Here is a 12,708-nt window from a genome sequence, read left to right as displayed (position 1 = left end):
AGCTGTATAATAGTGCTTCTGAATTGGCTTTCTGACATTGAATTGTAATCCAGATTTTGTAGCTCTGTGGGAGAGAGGGCTGTTTCTGATTCTTTCTTTTGAGGTGAGGTTTTCCTTCTAGTCATTTTGCTCAGTGCGGAGTGGCCAAAAACAAGTTGTATTGGGAGAATGAGAGAAAGAGAGAGAAGGAAAGAAAAGAGAAAAAGAAAAAAGAAAAAGAAAAGAAAAAGGAAAGAAGAGAAGAAAAAGGGAAAGAAAAAGAAAGAAAGGTGAAAAAAAAAGGGGGTGGGGGAAGCAATCAGAAATCAAAAAGAAAAGAAAAAAGAAAAGAAAAAAAAAAACACGGGGGAGTATTTCTGTAGAGTTTAAGTCCCTTGACTTCCCCTGGAACTGGTCCGTCCAGCTGGTCTTCTGGGGGAGGGGCCTGTTGCGCTGATTTTCAGGTGTTAGCACTTGGGGGAGCTGCTCTGCCCCTGCCTGCTGCAGGGCTCAGAGGGGGTTGTTTACCCCGTGAGGTCTCAGGAGGAACAGTTGCAGTTGCTATGGCAACTCTGGAAGCCTGGATTCAGCCTCCGCAGGAACTCGGGGCTCTCGGCTCTCCGTCCGCAGGGCCTGGAGGCTCCGGGGCGGGGCCGTTGATCTGCTCAGCTCGGGGCAGGAGCGTCCTTGCTGTCCTGGGCCCTCCCGGCCTCTGCCTGTCCCGGGGGGAGGCCGGATCCTGGGCTGTGTCCCGGCGCCCTGTGCTCCGGGCCTGCGTTGTTGGATTTGCGCTCCCGCCCCGCAGCTCCCTCCCTGGAGCCGCTCCCGAGCCCCTCCGAACTGCTCCGGTGCGTGCTGCAGCCCTTAGGGAGCTCGGAGCACTCTCCTGCGCTCGCAGGTGTCTGTTAGTGTCCCCGGGAGCCCGAGGGCATCCCCGCCCTCCTGGGTCCTGCTCCAACTCCCTGCGAGCCCCTTTCCGCCCGCCCGGGAAGGTTGGTGCAGCTCCTGCTCCTCCGGGACGGGGCTCTCCTGTCCTGGGGACACTCGCCCCGGCCTCAGCCCGGCTCCTCGCGGGGCCCCTCCCCCTCGGAGGCCTTTTGTTTCTTTATTTCTTTTCCCCGTCTTCCTACCTTGATAGAAGCGTGAACTCCTCTCACTGTAGCATTCCAGCTGGTCTCTCTTTAAATCTCAGGCCGAATTCGTAGATTTTCAGGATGGTTTGAAGGTTATCTAGGTAATTTGTTGGGGACAGGTGATTTGGGGACCCTACTCCTCCGCCATCTTGCCCCTCCTCCCTGGAGAGGAAAATTTATTTTCAAGCAGAGGTTAACAATGAGTATAAGGTTTGGGGTAGCTTGCCTGGCATGTCTGAAAGCAGCAAAGAGTTGGAGTGAAGTAAATTTGAGTGTCCTCAGTAGGAGATGAGGGTAGAAAGGGATCTAAGTCATGTAAGACCTTTATCTTGGCTTTCACTCTGAATGACATGGGAAGCCATTGGAGGGTTTTGAACAGAGGAGTGATGTGATCTGTGAGATTGCCAGGTTGAATTCTGTTCATACAGAATTCAGTATGGAGTTGTGCAGTGCTGTAGTCCTGATCTGACTATGTTTTAAAAGAATTACTCTGGGGCGCCTGGGGGGCTCAGGTTGAGTGTCTGCCTTCGGCTCAGGTCGTGATCCTGGGGTCCAGGGATCAAGTCCCACATCAGGCTCCCTGCATGGCGTCTGCTTCTCCCTCTGATTGTGTCTCTGCATCTCTCTCTGTGTATCTCTCATGAGTAAATGAATGAAATCTTAAAAATAAGAAAAATAAAAGAATTACTCTTGGCTATTGTATTAGAACTGGATTGCAGTGAGGGGATTAAGCTAAAAGCAAAGAGATAATTAGGAAGCTATTGCCATAATTCAAGTGAGAGAGAGTGGTAGCTTAAATCAGAGGAGAAGCACTGGGAGGTGATCAAATTCTGGATATATTGGATAGTAGAGTTGTCAGGATTTGCTTGTTGATTGAATTATGGGATGGGGGAAAGAGAAGAGGACTTAATTAAATGGAAATGTGAACCTGCCATTAAGTGAGATGGGGGAGACTTCACGGGGAGCAGAAATTTAGAAGCTTGATTTGGGACATGTTAAGTTTGAAATACTTACTAGAAATCCAAGTGGAAATGGTTAGTGTAGCATTGGGTATACAAGTTTAAAGTTCAGGAGAGAAATATGGGCCAGAGTAAATTTATATGCAGGATATACACCCCCCCACATACATATATACATATATAGGATTTATGTAGGATATGTATTTATGTGTAGTATTTAAAGAAAATATTTTTAGGGGACTCTACACATTGATCTATAATCTCCCTTTTCATGTAACAAGTCTTTATGGACCAAGTTGAGGATTTGGATAGTATAAGCCTTGAGAGAGTTAAACTAGTGGAGTTGTATGATTTGGCTGCTGTGGGGAAGATGAATTACACAGGGGCAAAAGTAAATGCTGGGGGAATGTAATTAGGTTTTATAGTAGTTTGGGTGAGAATTAAGGATGACTTGGACTTGGGGGCTTTGGGGATGGAATGTGTTCTAGTTAAGTATTGCTGTGTAATAAAGCATTCCAAACTTAGCATGAAGTATTTTTATTCTGTGGGTCAAGAATTCAGACAAGAGGGATCCCTGGGTGGCGCAGCGGTTTGGCGCCTGCCTTTGGCCCAGGGCGCGATCCTGGAGACCCAGGATCAAATCCCACATCGGGCTCCCGGTGCATGGAGCCTGCTTCTCCCTCTGCCTGTGTCTCTGCCTCTCTCTCTTTCTCTCTCTGTGACTATCATAAATAAATAAAAAATTTAAAAAAAAAGAATTCAGACAAGGTATAGCAGAGGTGGCTTGTGTCTGCTTCAAATATCTGAGATCTCATGAATAATTGAAGAGTTGAGATGATCCAGAAAGCTGTAGGATTCTTTACTCATATGTCTTCTGCTTTCACTGGGATGATTTAAGGGCTGAGTTCAGCCAGGACTGTCAAACAGAGAACCTACATGTGGCCTCTGTGTGCATCTTGGGCTTCTCTAAGTCTGGAGACTGAGTTCAGCAGGTAAGCACTTGGAGAGAGAATGTTACCCAGGACCAAGGCAAAACATGCATTCTCACCTCTACCATGCTGCCCTGGTTACAAGCATGTCAGTATGACCAGCTTAGGTTAAAGGAAGAGGAATTAGACTCCATCTCCAGGGAGGAGATGTCAAGGTCCCATTGTAGAAAAGCATATGGTATAAGAGATTTTTCAGTTATCTTTGGATAGCATCTCCCAGAGAAGAAAATGACACAATTCAAGATGCATTTAAGAGGTGGACTTGATAGGGCTGGGGAATGATTGAATTAAAAGATGAAAGAGGAATCGAGGATTCACTTTTATTTATTCTACAAATATTTAAGTTCCTACTATATGCCTTGTACTTTTCTAAGATGATTCTGAGAAATGAATGATGATGATGATGCCATTTACTGATTTGGGAAACACTGCAGGGAAAGGCACATATGATTAAATCAACTTTTAGTATATTGAGTTTGACGGTGCCTGTGACGTAGCATCCCAATGGAGATTTCCAGAAGGCAGTTGAATATAAGGCATCTAGAATATAGAAGACAAGAATTAGAATAAATTTGGGAATTATCAGCATAAGGTAAGAGAAGGAAAAATTGTCTTGAGAAACATGAATATTTAATGAACAGCTAGAGGAGAAAAATTTGGCAAAGATGATTGAAGAAGAACATCCAGAGGAGAAAGAAAACTAGGGATAGTGGCATCAGAGATTCTTAAGGAAGAGAGGGTTTTAAGAAGAAGGTGGTGGTCACTGTGAGAGATTCAGCCAGGAGGTCAGATAAGAACAGGATCAAAACATACTCATTATTTTTAACAATCTGATAAAGGAGGCTATATTGAGAGAAGTTTTGAGGAATACTGAGTATGGAAGCCAGATTGGAATTGGTTCAAAAGTTAAAGGAAAAAGACTATGTTGATATATCTAGGAGTTCGGCAATAAATGAAATTAAAAAGAAATCAATGGGAATTAGGAACGCCTGGGTGGCTCAGTGCTTGAACAGTCTGCCTTCAGCTCAGGGCATGATCCTGGGGTCCCGGGATCAAGTCCCGCATCGGGCTCCCTGCAGGGGGCCTGCTTCTCCCTCTGCTTGTGTCTCTACCTATCTCTCTGTGTGTGTCGCGTGAATAATTAAAATCTTTTTTAAAAACTGGAATTAGCCAGCCTAGAGAGAGGCATGGTGAAATTATAACATATATTAATTACTTAATCACTTATATCACTATATATTATTAATAATTATTATATAATTAGTGATGTTTTAGGGAGAAAAGACTCTCCCTTGGGAGACTATAGCTTAGATTGAGTTCTAGTTTCTGCTCTAACTCTCCTCGTAGTTCCTGAACTAGTAGTGCTTTAGGAGATAGGACATTGCCATTGTCATAGGAAAAAAAATTAGATCAGTGCAAGTGATTTTTGTGGCCCTCTTTTTGGGCAATTGAAGTTATTCACTATGTTTATACTTAAGGAGGGTGATGTGAAATTATCTTTTACCCCTCTGAATTCTACGGTCAGGTCTGCTACATAAGTCCTGTACCATCCTATATTTTGCTTGGCCTTTTGCCTGCCTTATCCCAAAGCCAATTCACTTCTTTTTTCTACACTGAAATATTAATGTTGTTTGTGAATAATTTTTTGAGAAAGAAAACATAGGAGAAGGAATTATGAGAGCTATTTTAGTTCAGTGGACAATCTGAAAACATCCTTAAGATATACTTTTAAGATATAATTGCATATATTGATGGAAGACAACATGAAATAATAAAAACACTACCCTGGGCTAAATTGGGGGTGGGGACTCAATTCTGATTTTGCAAATTAATTTTGTAACCTTAGGTAGGTCACTTCCTAAAGTATAAAATGAAGGAGCTTATGTTAGATGCTTTTAATTTGCCCTTCTTTCTATAAGATTCGTTTCTGTAAAATCTCTTCCTAGGAAAAGTTTTGTTGACTATAGAATAACCACTGTATTTTGTCTGTAGGGCTGCAGAGTAGAGCTGAACTAATTTTAATATTTTGTGTGTGTGTGTTGCTTCTGCTCTTTTACTCATCAGTCATCAGAAAAATCAAGATATTTTTTGTTGGATTCATTTCAGGTGCCCTAATGCATGAGTTATCAAATGATGGTGCTCGTAGACAGTTTGAATTTTATCTGGAAGAAATGATCCTGCCTCTCATGGTAGCTAGTTCCCAGAGTGGGGAACGAGAATGCCACATAGTAGTGCTTACAGATGATGATGTGGTTGATTGGGATGAAGAGTATCCCCCACAGATGGGAGAAGAGTATTCACAAAGTAAGTACTGTGGCATGTTTTCTCTCTTAAATCATCACAGATTCTTTATCTAATACCGATCAAAGGACAGTTTTTATAAAGTACATTGAACTCTTACCTACGCCAGGAGTCAGTAAACTACGAGCTGTGGATCAAAATCCAGCCTATTGCCTGTTTTTATAAATAAACTTTTATGTATTGTCTATGGCTGCTTTTGCGCTACAATGGCAGAGTTTAGTAGTTGCAACGGAGACCACATGGCTCGCAAAGCCCAAAAAGTATTTACTCTGGCCCTTTACAGAAAAAATATGCCCACCCCTGTCATGCACAGAAATGGTTTGCTCTTTGTTGAGTATCTGGATCTTGATAGATTTTTTTTCTTTGCATTTAGAAAGAAGCCTTCTAGGGAAGTAGATCCTGGAGTAAATAGATTGTTAAAAAATCAGCTGTTTTTTTTTAAGATGAATTATTATTTTTGTATGTAAAATGAGAAGCTTCAATGCATTGATTTCTAGGGTGACTTGATGTTCTAAGATGTTCCTCTTTAGTATCATATGTGTTCCTGGAGGATATAATGACCCTTCAGAACGTTTTGTGGAACTATATGTATTTCTGACCAAAACAGCTTATCTTGAACAACGATGACTTTCCTTACTACACTTTCAAACTTTTTCTGATTGGAGCCTTTTGATTTTTTGAGTTTTGTCAGAAAACTTATATTTTTCTTGATGAACCCTGTATAGTATTTTTGAGCTGTTTTATAGATTTGAGAAGATAGAGTTAAAAGAATGATTTGAGTAACTAGGCAAAATAGTCCAGCATCTTGTTCTGTATGCCAGCCTGTGTTGACTTGGTGAAGATGAGGGCTTAAGTAAAAAATAACAGGAATATAGAAAGTTACCAGAATGCTTTAATCTCTGATTTTTTCATTTTACTTATCCCTATCTAAAATCAAAACAAAGCAGACTCCAAGGGGTATTCCTTTTGACTTCTACAGATTTTGAAAAGATTATTTTAACCTAAGTTATGATAGCACTTTTTAGAATTTACATTGAGATGTTTCCTTTGCATGATACACTTAATGAGTGTTGTGATTCTTCTCTGGACAGTTGTAATAACAGACATTTTTGTGTATTTCCTCATTCCTATCTTCTTTGCTGACAGTAGTTTCTGTCATAATATGTGGAATAAAAAGTCAAACAAAACACAGGAAAAATGAAAGGCTAACAAAAATTAAAATAAATATACATTATTTTCTGTTAAGAAAAATGAATGAATAAGCCAAAATAAATTATATTTTAGTTTTCAAAAAGTTTGACCTCCAGGAGAGTAGAGCCTGCTGTAGAACACAGAAATTATAGCGATAGAGGAATTCTGGTAGACCCAGCTTTTCCTTTTCAGTTGTTCCATTTTCCGTGTCAGTGTTCTTTGTTTTCTTGTTTTTCATCTTAAGCTTTGAAGCTTAAAAAGGACTGAAAACATTTTTACATAATTTGTCTAAATATATTTCATTTTGTGCCAAGATGTTTCAACCTAAAGAAGATTCATTTGAGGAGACACAGCCTCTACAGTCTGATCTTCCTACCTGTGGCTTTATGACACCATCCATTCTGAGATGTCAGCAAATCTTTATCTTAAAAATATCAGTAATCTTAAGGATGTAAATCACAAATTTATCCCATGAGTAGCATCTGTATATGTATTTTCCTTTTATTGGCTCTTAAACCAGCATGTTTGGTTTGTGAGTGTGTTTTTCTTTTTTTGAAAAAACCTTTGCAGTTCACCTTTTAAGGGAGATAACTCCACCTGAAAGAGAGAAGGCGAGGAAGGTCCATCAGTCTAACTCCCTGAAGTTCCCAGCACATTTGGAAGACTCAACATGTCAGTGGAATGTCTGTCCTTTACAAAGCCAGTTTGCTCTAAACAGACTAACCTGGGCAGAACATGCTCGAATCTGCCATTTTTAACATCAGTATTAAATGGGGCTGTTCGCCTGAATTGAAAACAGTTTGTGGGGAGGGTCTTTGCCTTTTGGGGGAATTATTAATAGTTGCTCAATCCATGAAATATAAGATGTATCCATTTTGTACTCTGTGACAAGGCAGTTTTTTCTCTTCCAGACGAGGCCTTGTAGGCATCATAGCAAAGTCCTTTACTTTGCCTGCTCGATAACGATGTGATATTACCATCTTTTGGTTCTCTTATTTGAAGAAAGTGGGGCAGATTCTATTGCAATAAGTTTGTATATGATATATCTTTCAGAAGGACATTCTTCCTATGGATTGGGTTACCTGATTGGTTATTAAAGCTTTTTTTTTTTGTTTCAACTTAAGTAGACATTTGCTTATACATTAACTGTACTGAATTATCCTGTCATGTTGGCTAGTCATCCTTTTCGCATCACTGCATCCATTATTTGGGCTTTTAGAGTTGTCAGGCCCCTTTGATGATCAAGATAATTTTAAGTTCATCTCTAAGTACTTTGATTTTAATAAGAAAGTATTTTTGTCTTTTTGTTTCCAGTTATTTATAGCACAAAATTATATAGATTTTTCAAGTACATTGAAAACAGAGATGTGGCCAAATCAGTTTTGAAGGATAGAGGTCTTAAGAAGATTAGATTGGGAATAGAAGGTAAGACATTTTCATTATTTTCTATTTTCTTTAAAAAAAAAAAACCAAGGTTAAAATTGAATCCCATTTAGAATATAGCTTGAGAAATACATACTTTGAGAAAAACTCAAATGATGATTGAATGCTCATGCAGTACACCAAAAATAACAAAAATGAGCTTCCTTTATCTGAAAAGATAGAAAGCCATTAAAGATTATTATTTATTCCATAAGATTCCCTAATAGTAAGAAAAAGTGAGTTTGTCTTTTCTGCCATATTTCATCATCCCTATGCATTCTTGCCTGGTACATGTGTATACCTTTCCAAAAGATGGGCAAAGCCTTGTGCCCGTCAGAGATCATTGGTGTTCTTCAAAGCTCAACAGAACTTAAAACTACTATCTGAAAATGCATGTAAAAACATGTTAGTAGCTTCCTGGTTCTTAAGATATGATAATAGTTAACTTATTTTCACATTAAATACAGATTTCAAACTTATTTCATCTTGTTAAATGCAAACATTTTTAGATTTTTTTTTTACTTTATGATTTAAATGGATTTTTCCAGATGCCATGTCAGAGACTTCTTTTAAAGTGCCCTTTTACTAAGAACAAAATATCCCCCTCGGCATAATGTGGCATAGTGTAAAGATTAAAGGTTCTGGAGCCACATTACTTGTGTTCAAATCCTATGACTTAATAGTTGTATGACCTTGGCCAGGGCACTTAACTTCTCTGTGCCTCAGTTTCCTCATCTAAAATGGGAGCATTAAAGTACTTTATAGGGTTGTTATGATGACAGAATGAAAAACTTAAAACAGAGCCTGGCACATAGTAATTTCTCAGTATATGTTTGTGATGCTGATCATGAAGATCATGGTGTTGATCAATGACCAGCTGAGCTGTTGGAGATCGCAGTAATGGACTGCTGAGACATATGAGAAAGAATGACCAGAAATAGGATTTTGCAGGAAGGGGAGGAGACTTTGGGCTTAAGAACATCGTGGAATTGCTGACACTTTAGCTTCACCATTGTCTTCTGTCATTTTGTAAGTAGTGGGATTTAGCTGTTTGATTTCAGAGCTAGAGAGAAGACACCTGGAAGCTACTATAGATTGGGAGGATGAGGAAGGCTTCTCTCAGGCAGAGATATTTGAGCTAAAGCCCGGTGACAAGTAGGTTGGAGCCTGCTTGTAAAAAAAAAAAAAAAAAGCCTTATATACTATGTGAAGGACTTTGGACTTTCCCTTGAAGCAAGAGGAAATTTTTTGGTAGTTGGTAGTTTTTAAGCAAGGATGTAATAGGATTATACTTGTATCAGAGTGAGGATTCTCTGTGGAGGACAAATTGGACTATGATGAGATGGGAATTTTAAAGACTAATAGTCCAAGAGAAATCAAGGACAAGGGAATAGAGCTGGAGACCTTTCTGAACTCAAGTGTTGCCCTGGTAATTGACTGGAAGTACGAAACAAAAAAGACATTCTACAAAGAGTCTTTAGAAGATTTTTAGCTCTGCTTGCCCGAGCCCCCTCACCTGAGCCATATTACTTACATATGTAGCTAAATATACTAGCCACCAGTGATGCCAACGTACTTCCTTTATGCAGTAATTGAGTCCCTGATGTGTGAGGTCTTTCTAGTTTTTTTCTGATTCTCCTATAGTCTGTGGCCCATGAGCCAAATCTAGCCCATTGCCTCTTATCCCCTCCGTTGCCCAGAGTTTTATTGAAACATGGACATGCTCATTCATTTACATTTTTCTGTGGCTGATTTTACTTTACAGTGGCATAGTTGAGTAGTTGCAAGAGAAGCTGAAATAAACTTGAAATATTTACTATCTGGCCCTTTAAAGAAAATGTTTGCCAATCCCTGGTCTAAACTAGCAATTCTTGCAAGTAGGAAGGAGGGAAGGGACTTCTAATAATAGTTTTAAGCAGTTATGTCTGGAGAAATTGCCTTACTGGTAAATGACTGAAACTTTTCCCATATTAGCATTGTCTTCACTAATTGTTACTTTTCAGTAATTATCCAAGAAGAGGAAGGTATAATTAATCAGGGGAAGCTCCTTTGAATTGCCACTCTGGATGAACTGCTTGGTTGTTGGGAGTAGTGTTAAAATGACATGGGGCTTAAAATATTGGCTTTGTTGATCTAGGTGCAAAAGTATACCTAGAACTAGTGAAGCTGGAGAACTCTATAGCTCTTTATATGTTAACAACAAAAAAAAAGGGAAAGAAAAAAACCCAAAGCAATATAAAGATGAGATTTAGGTTTAAGGAAATTAGAAGGCTAATGTGGCAACAAATTGCAGCCCTTGAGGCGAGATGATCCCGTGAAGGGGAGGGTTCAGGGATATTAAGGGTATACAGGTAGAGTCCAATGCACGAGACTATGAACCATTCTGTTCAGGACTTATCCCCCCTCCATGCTTTTACTTGAATATTTTACTGGGTTGGTATGTTGAGCGGCTGAGAGGATGGTGGAAGCTTGTGTGAATTGCATCAGTAGGATTCCGGTTTCTGGCTGTTGAACTGGTGACAGAGATGGATTATTGATTTCCTTTCTTTGTCTTAATTTCTGTTTGTCAGGAACTACAGCAGAAAAGCCTTCTTTAGGCTAACTTGGGTGAGTTGTTTATGGGACTTCTCCCACTTGGGTGGGAAGTTTGGGTGAGAAGTGTGTGCATGCTTGTGTATGTGTGCACCTCAGTTTTTAAAACTTTTCTGTCCTCCAGGTTATCCTACCTACAAAGAAAAAGTAAAGAAAAGGCCTGGAGGCCGCCGAGAAGTGATTTACAACTATGTCCAAAGACCCTTTATTCGAATGTCTTGGGAGAAGGAATTAGGAAAGAGTCGGCATGTAGACTTTCAATGTGTGAAGAGTAAATCTATCACCAATCTTGCAGCAGCTGCTGCAGACATTCCCCAGGAACAGCTGGTGGTCCTGCACCCAACTCCGCAGGTGGATGAGCTGGATATCCTCCCCATCCATCCCCCTTCTGGCAACAACGACCTCGATCCTGATGCACAGAATCCGATGCTGTGATGCTGATGTTCCTTGAAACCATAGCATGCTACTCGTCACGGTGACGCTGCACTCTCCTCATTCTGCACTGCAAGGCCACTCTTTTCATCGTGAGATGCACATGACCATGTTTAGGATATTGCAGTGTAGGCTTTTTTAAAGACCAAAGGTAGCTGAATGGTTTTTAAGTGGTAAAGATTGGCAGCTGGGGTATTTTCAGCTTATATTGATATTCATCACACCCCAGGTAAAATGTAGAATATTATATAGGTGCACTTTATAAATGGTGGTTAAATGGAACTGTTCAAGCCATTTTTATAGTTGTGATGCACAATATAACTGAAATAAGTGCTTCTATCAAATTATTCCTTCAGTAAAATGTGTATAGTTTGCTGCCCATGATGGGCAAAAAAGGAGTATTTATCATTGGGCTTATTTGATTGATTAGGAGGAGATCTAATGCCCATATCTTATTTCTCTCCAGTGCTGTTTTCGCCCTTTTAGAGTGAGTCACATGCAGGAAGTGTGAACATCAGAGGTGGTTTATTATCCAGTCTGCCTTACCCTTAATCTGTTCAGATATTTATTTACTAATTTTTTTTCTCAAGAGTTATGGGATGAAATGTTTGCTCTTCATTTACTAAATGATTGTAAACTCAAGTTTTTCATCAATAAAATTCCATTGTTTTAATGTTTCTGATCAGCTTTATAACCACCTTGACCAGGTCCTTAGTCTCATAATTAATGGATTTCCTGTCTTATTGGTATCAGTGAAACTAGAAACCACCTGGTAGCTCACAGAACTCCCGATTTAGTTTACGTGTAATGAAGCACTTAGATGCCTTACTAAATCCACAGCAAAGGTAGACTGAAAAAACGTTTTCTAGTCAAACCTAAGAAGAGTAAAATGCCATTACTATGGTTATAGGGTAACCTTAAATTTCAGAGTCAATTTCTTACACTGGTTCAGTGCTTTGTCCATTATACTATGCTGTTCTTAGCAAACTATTTGTGCAGATGCTTTAAAAAAAATACCCTGTGGTCCAACTAAAGCAGGAAGTAGAAATACTTAGGTGCTTTGGGTCAGGGCTCACTTAATGTGTGAAGCCATACAACCATGAGCAGAGTGGGAGTTGTAGGCAAGAAGCCCATTTGTTACCATTAATCTTACAATGTCATAGGATTTGAAATTTGTGTTTAAGCAGTAATATCAGCATACTCACATAAAATTGCAATAATTTGGAGATTAACTATTCTAACAGTACAGCTAAGCTATTAACAGGGAAATTATGTGAGTCCTGGAACTGTTGCTGAAGGCCAGAAAGGCACTGTAAATGTCCTTGGCATGGCTTGTCCTTTAACAGCCACTGTAGAAAATTGATCCAGCCCTGTAGCACACAGGAATTTTTTTTCTATTTGAAATGTGAACAGTATTTATAGAACAAGGGAAACATTTATTAAAAATATTTAACTGTCTAATACTTAATATTAATTAATATTAATACTTTATTATACTTTAACCCATATTTATAGTAAAGGATTCTTACAAGGAAGAATAAATGGCTTTATGATACAATTAGTATAAGAAATATCCACATGGGGGACTTCTTTGTAGTGTAAAAACACCATACATCTGAAATGACCATTTGCATATAAAAGCTACCAATGATGCTTCTGTGCACGATGATTAAAAAATTCAACACAAACAGAATCCAAAATATACAATTA

At 39.3% G+C, this 12,708-nt stretch overlaps 1 protein-coding gene across 1 annotated transcript; it reads left to right on the top strand.

Moving 5' to 3' along the window:
- Positions 1–5,172: 5,172 nt before the first annotated feature.
- On the top strand, positions 5,173–11,617 carry LOC129507965 (BTB/POZ domain-containing protein 10-like). The gene is made up of 3 exons (XM_055322855.1): positions 5,173–5,364; positions 7,867–7,977; positions 10,691–11,617. Exons 1-3 carry the CDS (start codon positions 5,175–5,177, stop codon positions 10,999–11,001), a joined length of 612 nt encoding a protein of 203 aa, XP_055178830.1. The 5' UTR covers positions 5,173–5,174; the 3' UTR covers positions 11,002–11,617.
- The last annotated feature ends 1,091 nt before the right edge of the window (positions 11,618–12,708 follow it).

The sequence above is a fragment of the Nyctereutes procyonoides genome, unplaced genomic scaffold (genome assembly GCF_905146905.1).
Source record: "Nyctereutes procyonoides isolate TBG_1078 unplaced genomic scaffold, NYPRO_anot_genome, whole genome shotgun sequence".
In the NCBI taxonomy this organism is placed as follows: Eukaryota; Metazoa; Chordata; class Mammalia; order Carnivora; family Canidae; genus Nyctereutes; species Nyctereutes procyonoides.
Note: the sequence above shows the minus strand (reverse complement) of the source record. Positions and strands in the feature narration are given on the sequence as shown.